A 12,790-nucleotide genomic window follows, 5' to 3' on the forward strand; every position below is an offset into this window, starting at 1 on the left:
GAGAGAGGAGACATTGCTACTATGATGTGCACAAATGACTGAGTGTTGTGGAGGTTGAACTAATAGTTATGAGAATTTGGTAAATTGTGTGTGTGTGTGTGTGTGTGTGTGTGTGTGTGTGTGTGTGTGTGTGTGTGTGTGTGTGTGTGTGTGTGTGTGAGCACTGAAAGAATGGATGTTATCAGTCCCTGGTGGAGTTTCCTCTCGGACAGGAAGTGGGCTTCCTCTGCTTCCTGTTCGCCTCTCCTGTGTGTGTGTGTGTGTGTGTGTGTGTGGTCCCAGGAGAAGTCTCAAAAGAACAATCAGTGTAGAAAGAGAAAGAACAGGAATGAAGCAGCTGTATCAGAAGCTAAAATAACTCAGAGGCAGAGACACTTAAGGAATAATGGAAAAACCAACGGAAAGAAAGAAGCAATGACAAAAAAGGCAAAGTGAAGCAAAAAATAAATTCAGGAAGAGTGTGACCTGGACCAGGACTGACCCACCACAGGATCAGCACAGAGAAAGACGGAACGACTATGGACTATGAACCAAAGAAATCCAAGAAGGTATTGTAGCGCCTCTTCCACATTTCAGTTTTTGTCTTTTCATTGTTTTTGTGTCATTTGGATGTTGATGACTTAAACTCATTTTGTCACATATTTTCAAAAGCCACTGACGTTTATGTTTATGCAAACCAAAGGTCCTTTCAAGTATCCCTTTAATTAGGCATCTTCACAAGCACAAGCTTAAAGTCAGCTGATTTCAAATGAGTTACAGACACGAGTCGGCTGAGTTTGACTTTGTCTGCCATCGATCAACAGCAAACTATCTTCACTTATCAAGCTTATCAAGCTTATGTCCTCCTAAAGATGAAAAAGAAGTGATAAAAGACAAGGAACCTTTTTTGTTGTGTGATTTCTGCTGACCGTGTAACCAGTTGGCCCTTGCTGATTGTAAAGATATCCTTGATCCATGATTGTGGTGCTAGGTTTGGCTGCTGGGTTGTCAGTATCTTGGCCAGCACAGCAGTTAATCCGTACGTCACTGACACTAAACCAAGGAAAGGTGCTGGGCCTTCCTTCCTTCTTTTAATTAATTTTTTGCAAATAGAATTTGCAATTCAAAACCAGTTAGTCTGCTAACATATGGAAAGCCCAGAGGAGTTCCCCCTAAAGGCCTAAATGTTTGACACCTCATCAATGACCTATGCCCAGATGGCAAACACATCTGGGCATAATCTGAGCCGCTTTTGGCACATTAGACGGTAAACAATGTGGTATGTTTTGAGCCAATCAAAACATACCACCCCATGCCCCTCCTCTACACGCCCCCCTGATTGTGTGGGCCTGACACAAGGCAAAAGCCATGATCCAACCTCATAGAAATATACAGATGCTATTTGAATTCTCTTGTGAGGATAGTCTCCTTCTTCTTCTATTCTACCATCTGTTGCATTCATCCCTAGCTCGTATATCCATACTACAACCACTCAGTAATGATGTTTCTCTAAACCAATTTGGTGTAATGGGGCCATCTGACTGTGACATGAAAGCCAAAAGTTCTTGATTTGGCTGGAATCATTTTTTAAAAACATGTTCTCATTACAAAGTTTACTAAAGCCTGAAATAAGACATTAGAGAGAGAAAAATATGTTTATTTAAAATGAAAGTTTGGAAAAATACTACGTGAAATCAAAAAGTTTCTAAAGCTAGGTGGGAAATTAATCCCTGCTGTGACCCAGGCAGGTTGTTAGATTGAACACATTCATTACAAATCCAATTATTTCCCTTCTTTTTGTCTCCTCAAAGACACAGAACCAGAAAAAGAACAAAACTCATTATAAGCATCCTCTGTCTTTCTTGTTAAATTCAGCTGACAAAAGAGATGTTCATCAGAAATCTGCCTACACAGAGATCTGCGCTTGTTATAATTCACAGAGAGAGACAAGACAGGTTTCTGACTCTAAGACAAGCTAATGTCCTCTCTCTGTTCAGTGTGTGTATGTGTTGTATTGTCCACTCTCCTTATGCCTTCTAGCTACAGTTAATGTGTGTTTGTGTGTGTGTGTGTCAGTGGGTGTCTAACAGTGTGTGCTGTGTTGTCAGTGAGTCTCAGCGATGAGCTGTCAGAGATCACTGCTCACCTGTCAATCACTGCTGGAACAGCCCAAGGCACATAGTGCGGTAACACACACGCATAAACACACACGCAATTATACCGAGGCATGCATTTACACACAAATTAACCTTCTCAGTGGCTGCAGCTCAAATTCAAACTCAAGACACTATCAGTCACTGAACTGTGCTCTGGTAATTAGAATCACAACACTCATTTTCTCACTAAATAAACACTTTGTTGATGATTCAGCTCTTTTTAATTGCCATTAGGTCTAAATCACCATCAACGAAGAAAAGTACCTTTACCATAATTTTAGCATTTTTAATCTAATTCACATCAAAAACTTAAAGTTAGAGCTAACTCTAAATACACAGAAACTGGGATGTAGCTTACGTTGTACAGATCCTTGTGGATGATGCTAGAAGAACGGTCATTAAATAAACACGATCTATCCTCTCGTAATCATAAATATTGGCCAATAAACTCTGAATCCGTTGCTCTAAACATAAACATACAGAAAACATCTGCGTTTGATGCATAAGGACCACAAAATGAGACACAAGATAAAGTCTTGTTAGTAATACAAGGCAGCTGCACTTCACCTTGAGCTAAATGCTAATACTGAGAGACTATAAAAAAGGATGGAAGCACTCCAATAGATCGAGGAAGCTGACAAGAATTAGTGAGCTTGCTTTTTCTGGAGGTTTTCTCCCTGTTGATGCCACGTGGTAGCTAATAGAGAATGAAGTGCCCTGAGATGACCTATGTTGTGAACTGAGATCTTTTTTGTTTATCTCATTCTAACACGCTAACATTTGCTTTTGTGCATTTGTAGACGTAAAAATAAGACCTAAAACTCTCACAAAAGCCTCAGATTTCGTATCTCTTCGTGAAGTATTGAGCTATATAATATGTTGACCTTTTTGCTGCTCTGTAAAGATCCAGGAAACATCAACATGCTTACCAAATATCATGGCAATCCATCTAAAACTTGTTGAGACATTTCAGCAAGAATCACAATGGTGGTGCTACAAGAAAAGGCTGGAAATCACCAAACTCACAAATCAAGTTTCATCATCTGGAAACTTGACATGAAGAAAATATTGGACCAATCAATCAAGCAGGTGTTTGTTAAGTGGCAGGTTTGACCTTCTAGTACAAGTATTAGAATATCCTCTGCACTCAATGGCTGTCGAGGGACTCTTCAATATTTAGCATCCTTGTTTTCCTCTCCTTTAGGCTTTTGTCTCTCCCATTAAGCGACTGGTCTGGTCCAAATCTGGTCGTAGACAAGTTGATCGAGGAAACATTTATCGCCGCCCGCTGCACACCGTCCCCCTCTACCCACCCGACTACCTCATACACCCCGAGAGACTCATCTTTGACTATGTGGAGAAGGAGGTCAAGGTAGGGCCATGAATAGGCCAGGAGAGCGTAAAATACAAGAAAAAAATATATACTTGAATACGCCATGACAAGTTGCTTTTCTTTTGATCTCTGCTCATAGTTCCTTGGTCACCTGACATGGGTCTCAGTTTCACTGAACCCCTCCAGTCGAGATGAGCTGCTACAGCTACTGGACACAGCCAGGGTTAGTAAACATTGGATACTGTCAAGGTGATCCGCGAGTTAAAGTACCTGAGTTAAACTGTGATGAGACAATGACACTGTCGTCTGACTCGTTCGTGAATAATCTACAACCACGTGTTCCTGTGTGTTTGTCAGTAGCAGCTGAAGGTGCTGCCGCTGAAGACCAGCGTGGACCAGGACTGTATCCTGAGCCTGTCTGCTCGCTGTCTGCTGCTCACCTGGAGAGACAACGAGAAGCTGCTGATGAGAATCCCCACACATGAGATCGCTGCTGCCTCCTACCTGAGAGATGATGCACTGCACCTCCTGGTCCTCAAGACAGGTGAGACCGAAGGTGGTTACTGAATGACAGAGGAACAACAATAAAACTTTTTAAATGATGCTTTCAGTTTTTAGTTAAATTAAACAAAACACTTGGCATTAAAGCATTTGGGGAATTATCATCACATACTGGAATACAGACTTTGTTTGCCCCTCCCTGAGCCTGGTTCTGCCGGAGGTTTCTTCCTGTTAAAAGGGAGTTTTTCCTTCCCAGTGTCGCCAGAGTGCTTGATCATAGGGGGTCTTATGATTGTTGGGTTTTTCTCTTTATGTATTATTGTAGGGTCTTATAATATAAAGTGCCTTGAGGCGACTGTTGTTTTGAGTTGGTACTGTATAAATAAAATACAATTGAACTGAAAAGTTTGTTTTCTCGTTTTTTATTTATACAGTGTGTTAGAGAATCTCATAATGAAAATATTTGGCTATCTGCATTTTTTTTTTGTCCCCACTGGACAAACTTTCTCCTCTTTTTTCTTTCCCCTCTCAAATAATTCAGGATTACAAAAACACATTTTGCCCCTCATGTCCTTACTGCAAGTTCAAAATGCTGATATGTCTCATACTATAATCTAAAGAAAGTCCTGTGAAAACAGAGGAGATGCTGAAAATGTCAGATTTTGTGATCTATATGTTTTGTGTAGGTCTAAATGTGGACACTGTGGTTGCTGGGGATGACAGCCTGGACAGGAAAAAGCCAACTGGCATCGACGGGCGACGTCAGACCATGAGCTGCAATGCTGACCCCCGACCTGCCGGGGGTACGATGGAGAGGCGACACACCATCTGTGGAGTTGACTGGAGGCCATCACTGTCCAGGAGTAACCATGATAAAAATCAGAATGTGGAGCGAGGAGGGGGTGGTGGAGGAAGTGGGGAGAAGGGAGGTGGAGGGAGTTTAGAGAGGAAGAGAGTCGGAGGGAGCTGGGAGAGGAGGCAGCCAACATGTAAAACAGGAGGGAGCTGGGAGAACCGCAGGGCAAGACCCATGAGCGGGAACTGGGGCGTCGGAGTAGGTGGAGGTGGTGGTGGGAGCTGGGAGAGGAGGCACGGAGGAGGGGGTGGAGGTGGTGGTGGAGGAGGGAGCTGGGAGAGAAGGGGAGGGACTGGTGGAGGGAGCTGGGAACGGAGGCAAGCGTGCACGGGGAGCTGGGAAAGGGGGAAGAGCTACGGCAGCTGGGAGAGGAGAAACCACAACCCACTGGAGCCTACGCCCTGCCCCGACGCCTACTGCAACCTGGTCATCCTGGCTGTGGAGAACAGGGTGGGTCAGACGCGCTTCAAAAAATGAGAAATACTTGACTTAATTTAAATTACAGCTTTCAGAAGTTGTGCTTGGGGACCTCATTTTGTGATTTTTTTGTAATCTGTGTTTGACTTACAAGGCTGGGGCATGCGTCTCCTGGCTGTCTGCGAGTTAATGTGCAAGTTAAAGTCCCTCCATGACTAGATCATCAAATTACAGACACCTGGACACCTGTTTGGTGGGACCTGGCCAAGTTCATTTGATTATCAGGGTCTTTCATCAATAATTAGACGTAGCATACATAAATGTCAACGCACACGCACACAGAACCGCTCTAAAAAGAGAGCTCTCTTACAGCTCTAAAATAACTGAATAAAACGAACCAGCCAGCGCATTTTCATATTTCACAAGGATAACATCACATTTAAAACTTTAAAATACACAAGTGCGCACATGCACACACCCACACCTGTTGTTGTCTTGACTGTCTCTTCCTTTGAACACCTGTCAGGACCTCTTCTCTCCATTTATCTGTTGCACTTGCAGCAGAGTGGAGAAGCAATGATTCATACCTGAGGGGAGCTCAATGAGCTTTTCTCACAATCACACTGTGACCCGTTAGAAAAAGAATACACACTTTTAAAAAAATCCACTGTCAGTAATAATAATAATAATAATAATAATAATAATAATAATAATAATAATTAGAAATATTTCCAGTGGAGAGTGAATTAATTTATGTAAATTTCACTCTTATTAAAACGATAACAGATGAGTGGGTCTCTCTGCTGCTGGGTCTCTGCCACTGATGGTGAATTTTAATTGAACAACGATTTCAGGTCATAAAACAAAAAGATGAGTTTATGATTGCTGCTACAGCTAACCTCCAGATTAGCTAGCTTGTGATCTTGCTGAAGGCCATCTCAACCAGTTTAAAGGTAAATACAATGAAACAAAAAACATTAAAAAAATGCATACAAAATGAATAAATACATACAAAAATTTAAATAAATAAAAAGCACATTATTTTTCCCTGTTTTCTTCTGCTCACCTCATCTGGTTTCATTCATTTTGCCTGTACTGCCAGCTGAGTTGGAGATAGACTACTACCCAAAGTTGTGCAGGGGAAAAAGGTTTAGGTGAAATACAACATGAGTTGTCAAGGATACTTGGTGATATGTTGTTGATATACCTATCAAAAATGTATAGCTTCATGGTGCCTGTAGCTCAGGTGGTAGAGCAGGTCACCTACTAACCAGAAGGTTGGTGGTTTGATCCCAGTCAGTCATCCATCGGAGTGTGATAGGAAGCACGTAGGAGAAAGTGCTGGTGTGAATGTAGAAGTTGTGTAATGTGCATTTGAGTGCTCAGAGTACAAACGTGCTGTATAAGAACCAATTAATTTACCATAATCTAGTTTGAGACAGTAAAATTCTGGCATTTTGTTTCACTTGCCTTTATGATGGACCCTCAGCTGTGGTCAAATACCCAAAATGCCCACTGAATAATCTTCTTTCTGAAAGCTGTGGGCCACTGTGCTTTTTGAGTTTAGTGCTTTGAGTTTAGTTTGCCTGCTCTTCTTGTTTTCAGTCCACCTCGGGTCAGACACCTGAGATGAACATGATTCTTACAAGTCATCCCAAACCACATCTTCCCCAAATAAAAGACACAAAAGCAGCCCGGGAGAATCATCATTCCTTTAACTCCGGCTATGAGGGCCTGACCCAGGCAAACACAAAAGACGATGAAGGAGTAAATCATGAAAGGAATGTCATAAGAAGCTATAATAATTTAGTGAAACAAAATTGCAGAGAACCTCAATTAATAGAAAAAAATCATAAGAATGTATGAAATTTAATGCCCGCTCCCCCATGCTCAAGCCAACCCTGCCAGTGTGTGTGTATATTTATATGGCTGGTTTTATTATGACGCTAATAAAACCAACAAGCCAAAACATGTTAGCCTAGCATGGGAGGCAAAAAAAAGAAGCTCTGACAGGAAATAAAATGAAAAGCAAATGAAATGCAAAGCATTGTTTAATTAGGGGTCTCCAATCATTTGCCTCACATGCTGAAACAGTGGAAAGTAGGGCGACACTGATGATGATACACATTCATCGGCACACACACAAACAGTGATAGTGAGACTCTGCAGTCTTACATAACCTGGATCATTACATCACACTTACAGCAGAATTGCTTTGTCATTGCATGTGTGTGTGCGGTGACAGGGTTCCTCTGTCACTGTTAACCTCTTCTCCCGAGTAATAATTTGTTTTGCCTCAGCAGCAGCAGGGTGTCATTGTTTAACTGGCTCAAATGACGCTAACAGCCTCCAGCCGTGTTTCATCACATCAGTGGACTCCTGTTTCTGCTTTCAGTGGTTGCTGGTTTATATCCTGACACTTGTGTGCCTTTGAACACACTTACTTATGTGACTGCTGCACTGAAACTGGAATTTGCTGTGCGCAAAAGTGATCGAAGGGTAACTCAAGGTTTAAAAGATGATGTGTTTGATCGATGTGTCTGCTAATTCAGCCTGACAGCGGCCTCTGTGTGTTTGAATGTGCGTGCAGGATGCTGCAGAGGAGTACTGTTCCCTCATCTGTCAGATGTTCCAGATCATTTACGGCCACCAGACCATCGAATGTGTTGACAGGGCGGGCTTTCACTACACCATGCCGGACCGCTATTGGCTGCAAGGGAGTAAGTAATGCTGCTATATAAATCTCCAGAACTGTATATGTACCCATCTCCCCATAAATTTGCTAATTTTCTTCCTCCCCAGAGGATGAACCATTATGAATTTAATCACCGTTTTCAGGATTTGAGCAAAACATAATTAGTACTGTTTTATTTCCATTTGTCTTTTGGTTATTTTTTGAATTTATTGATAAACACTGCAGCCTCTGTGGAGATTTAAAGGCTAACTACTGTCTTGGGCAGGTGAATAGTAGAAAGCTTATTAAATGCTTCTGTGTCTCTGCACAGGTGACAGCTGTCTGACGGACATGTCTTACAGTTATGATCCAGAGTTTAGCTGCTGCAGCTCATAGTAAGTAACATGCTGCACCACCGCTTCTGTGAGACAGAGTCATTTAACCTCACAAAGTCAAAAAGTTTTTAAAAACTACTTTTACCAGGTAAAATATTCACATTCCTGCAGTTGACGTTTTTAGTCGGGATTATCACAGGTTTTCAGGACAGTAGGTCTGTTTTTTATGAGAGGTTTTATTCTGATGTCCTGAATACAAACCGAACGATGACAGACTGATGACCTGCCCAGGGTGGACCCCAGCTGTCGGCCTGTGATGGCTGAGGTGGACGCCATCGTTCCTGTGACCCTGAACTGGATAAGTGATGAAGATAATAATTGGTTTAAATAGTTTAAATATGAAAGAAATTGTATTTTAGTATTTATATTTAAACTCCCTTCATCCAGCATGCATTCTTATAGCACTTTATTCTTTGTAGATTAAGTACTGTATGTGAAACCTGCATGGATGGATGCAATGAGGACAGTATTTGGGGTTCATTGTCTTGAGGACTCTTTGCTATGTCAACTACCAGTTATAAGCCTTGTAATGTTGAATGGTACTGTGTTGGTTTACAATGTCTAACATGAAAATAAATTTTACTGTCAACTCCATTAAAAGCTCAGATAACTACATTAATTAATGAGCTAGAATCCCGTAAGAATGATGCTTTATAGACACTAAGTTTTATAAATAGCTACTATGGAAGAATGGTTATTAGATGCTTTGATGTGAACTATAACTGGCACAGAAGCATCGCATCAACTCAGTGAACAATTGGCAGCTTATCAGTAGCTGCTGTGATGTGATTATTGTTTATCAGTAATCCTCTCCCTCTCTCGCTTGCTCGCTCTTCTTCTGTCTTTCAGTGATGGTTCCCAAGATGCCTTCGATCTCTACTACAGCGAGACATACAGCGAGAGTTCATCCATCTCTCTGCAGGACTCCCATCGTAGTCTGGCATCAGTCAGTGATGCAGGAGACAGTAACCCTGGCCTGCTGCTCATGCAGGAGTACATGATCACTGTGAGTGTTTGTAGTGACTGCTGTTCAGCAGTCTCACCCACAGCACGTGAAACTGGCTCTTCATAGTGGAATCGATTTGTACATTTTGAATTTGGTTTGCATTATGCCACACGACACTATATAAACTAATAAAACTTTTGAATGAGAAGTCTGAACATTGCAATAAAATAATTGTGTTTGCACAAGTCAAACAGATTCTCCTGTTCACACACGGATGTGCTGCAGACAGGACAGTGTGTGTAAACAGATCATTTTTAGAGCAATGAAACTAGATGTAAAATTATTAACAAAGTACTTAGAAGAGGTTGTGATTACACTGCATTATTGCCACAAATGGGAAAATTCAATGAACAAGAAATGTTACCTGCTTGTTTGCATCATCATCTTAGTCTCCTTTTATGTGTGTGTGTAGCTGCGTAACAAGCTGGCTCCAGTGGAGCTGCAGAAGTTTGCGGTGTTGCTGAGAGAATACAGACTGGGATCAAACATTGACTACTTCTGCTCTGAGTTGCTGCAACTGTATGGAGACAACCGCAAGTTCCTGCTGCTGGGTGAGAGATGTACAGATAGAGTGGAACAGACAGAGAGAGAGAGAGAGAGCTCATTAACTTACTGAAACCCTGTGGCATACCACAACCTACTATCCATACTATGTTTGTGGTAGTGTTGCAGGGGAAGCAGAGTCTGTATACTCATGTGTGTGTGTGCATGTGTGAGTACTCTTGGTGTGTGTTTACTGCAGTCTGCGTAAACCACAGCTTCCTGTTTGTGAGTGAGAGAGAAAGGAGGATAGTATGATGTTTTCCTCCACACACCCTGTTAATCCTCAGCGTGCTGTATAATCATCATTATGAAAGATTTAGTGGTGGCTGAAGAAGAAAACTGGCTGAGGAGTCGTCACGCCTGCATTTTAAATAACGTAGAAAAGCTGTTTCTATTGAACTCTACTGTGTTTAATATTAATACATAGTTATTAACTATTAATAATATGAATTAATTGCGAGAGTTTATGAATTTAAGACAACATCTAAAAGATCATTTACTTGTGCATTTGATACATTTTTACATAAAAAATAGTAAATTCAGAAAATCCTGATATGAACTCTGCTCTTCTACATCCATTAAAACATGCAAAGAAGAGTAAAATATAATATAGTTACAGTGAGGTCCGTAATTTGTTGGACAGACTTTAATTTTGACTAAACAATTGATTGAAGTGCAGCCTTTCAGCTTTAATTCAGGAGGTCAAACAAAAGTTTTGCATTTACTCTTCAGGAGTTACAAACATTTTTATACACAGTAATATATTTAAATATAAAGATTACTTTTAATATGAAAATCTGTTGCTGTGGGTGTAAAAAGCTCACGCCAGCTGTCCAGCACGGTGGTGGAGGGGTGATGACCTGGGCTTTTCTTTTTGCAGTCATTGAATCAACCATGAACTCCACTCTGTATAACAAAGTATTCTTAAGCCATATGGGATGCCATCTGTCTGTCTGTTCTAATTTTTTTTTTTTTTAAATTGACAGCTTATTACTTTTACTTCTTACACTGGTTAGTTCTTTTCTTTTACTGTTTAGTTTGCAGTTCTGTGGGGAAGATTACAATAATGCACTACGTTGGGCTGGTGCAATACAGGGTGTGGTGCTCACAGTCAGTGTAGCAAGGAAACATCAGCTTAAACTTAAGCTAAGCCAAGATTCTGACATGCAATACTGCACAGTGGCACTGTGGTTAGTACTAAAGGTTCAAGGGTAAAACTTGTTTCTTTCCAGGTGCTCCAACTTTCTCCCAAAAGCATTTTTTGAATTTTAATTGGTGATTGTAAATTAGAGACGGGACAAGCACCATCTGCCCTGTGTTTTGTCCAAAGGTCCCAGGAGCCTGATAAAGAGTAACCAACTTATAAAACCACAATAAAACTGTGAGAACATTAAAATAACTAAATAAATAAGAATGACATAAATTTGCAGGATTGTAATTAAAAAGCATGTGAAAAAGGTTATCATGAAACCCTTTTATAATGTTTTTGAAGATTGTTATGTAATTGTTAGAGAATGTTTTGGGAACAAAGTAACAATTTACTGCTGAAACATTACAAAAACCCTGAATTCTAATGTCCTCAGGTTTGTAGCCCAAAGACAGATTCCAGCCATCGTTTAGCTGCCTTTGCTCTGTAAAAATCAAAGAAATCAGAAAATTTGTAACATTTTAAAAAATAGTAATTTGCCAGCACACTACGTTAAAAAAAAACTGCTGTATTTTGCAATATTGTGTAGTTGGTATAGGCCTATTGTGTTTCCTCAGAGTCCGTCATTTGATTGTTTGTCCTTCGTGTTCCAGGGATGCGTCCATTTATCCCAGACAAGGATGTCGGCGCATTTGAGAGTTTCCTGGAAAGCATTGGGATTCGGGAGGGTGGGATTTTAACCGACAGCTTTGGACGTATCAAATGCAGCATGAGCAACATGTCTGCCACCGCCGTGAGAGGGTATGTAGATGTGGTAGTGCAGACTGATATGATCTCAACACATGCTTTTATCATATAGAATTACAGTCAAAACATAAATGTGAGTTTTTCAGACCTTTTCTGTTTGTTTTCTGTTTTTCCCAGCAGGTATGATAATTGCTCTCTAGCCTCAGGATCTCAGGAATTCAACCGACGTATCACTGACATCACCCATGACATCGAAGCACTGGGTTTCCAGGACACGCACGATGACATTGAGGAGGAAGACTACTACCTCTGATGGAGCGACAAACCGAAGGAATTTAGACAGTCTTTCAACTGTGACTCCGCCCTACTGCCTCATAGCAAGCTCGAAACATCCACAGACTATAAATATAAATAGTCTGACAGTACCTGCCTTCTTTTATTTTATGTTTTCGATTGAAATTCAAGCTCTGAGGAATGAAAAAAAGAGTAAACAACATGAGAGAAATGCACAGTTTGTTAACTGAAATCCTTAATTCAGAATAAGAAACTCAACAATTAATTATTTTATTATTATTTTTCCTTTAAATTATGTTTGGCACTAATGTGTTTTCAACCAATGGAGTGTGCTTCCTTGCAAAACAATGCACGTAGCCACTGTCTGATTTTGAAATTTTCATTTGAAGCACAAGTGACACATATTTCAATAAAAGAGTCAAGTACAAGTACAAGTACATTATATTACGACATAATCACAGAGATTAAAGGTGTGAGCATATGCGTTGTGTGTTTTTATTTTTACACGTTCAATAACTTGACAGGAAATGCCTAAATAAAACATAAAAGTAATGAAACATAATTTGAGCTGTGTTGTCCTGTGAAAGTTTAGATGGAAAATCAAAATGGAAACAAAACATTGAAAAAATATCATTTTTCCTTTTTAAAAATGTGATATTTAGCATTCAATCATATCAGTCACCATTCTTTACACAAAGACACTGTAGTATTATTTTCCGATGGGAGTGTAATATCCACATGT

The 12,790-nt window shown here is 40.5% G+C and overlaps 1 protein-coding gene across 2 annotated transcripts; it reads left to right on the forward strand.

Moving 5' to 3' along the window:
- The first annotated feature begins 281 nt into the window (after positions 1 to 281).
- On the forward strand, positions 282 to 12,529 carry ccm2l (CCM2 like scaffold protein). 2 transcript variants are annotated; one of them, XM_026155068.1, is made up of 11 exons: positions 282 to 548; positions 3,340 to 3,507; positions 3,608 to 3,691; positions 3,829 to 4,012; positions 4,656 to 5,275; positions 7,833 to 7,962; positions 8,248 to 8,311; positions 9,161 to 9,317; positions 9,730 to 9,868; positions 11,661 to 11,808; positions 11,932 to 12,529. In XM_026155068.1, the coding sequence occupies exons 1-11, from the start codon at positions 519 to 521 to the stop codon at positions 12,065 to 12,067; spliced, it is 1,860 nt and encodes a 619-aa protein (XP_026010853.1). In that variant the 5' UTR covers positions 282 to 518; the 3' UTR covers positions 12,068 to 12,529. The 2 variants fall into 2 exon arrangements, with proteins under 2 accessions (XP_026010853.1, XP_026010854.1); XM_026155069.1 differs by having other exon boundaries at positions 11,935 to 12,529.
- Positions 12,530 to 12,790: the final 261 nt, after the last annotated feature.

This window comes from Astatotilapia calliptera, chromosome 20 (genome assembly GCF_900246225.1).
Source record: "Astatotilapia calliptera chromosome 20, fAstCal1.2, whole genome shotgun sequence".
Taxonomy (NCBI): Eukaryota; Metazoa; Chordata; class Actinopteri; order Cichliformes; family Cichlidae; genus Astatotilapia; species Astatotilapia calliptera.

Excerpts from the sequence above, each read along its gene's own strand:
- ccm2l (XM_026155068.1), top strand. The coding sequence starts at position 519 with ATGGACTATGAACCAAAGAAATCCAAGAAG. Across the intron at positions 9,318-9,729 it reads TGCAGGAGTACATGATCACT|CTGCGTAACAAGCTGGCTCC; the intron begins GTGAGTGTTTGT and ends GTGTGTGTGTAG. Across the intron at positions 11,809-11,931 it reads TCTGCCACCGCCGTGAGAGG|CAGGTATGATAATTGCTCTC; the intron begins GTATGTAGATGT and ends TGTTTTTCCCAG.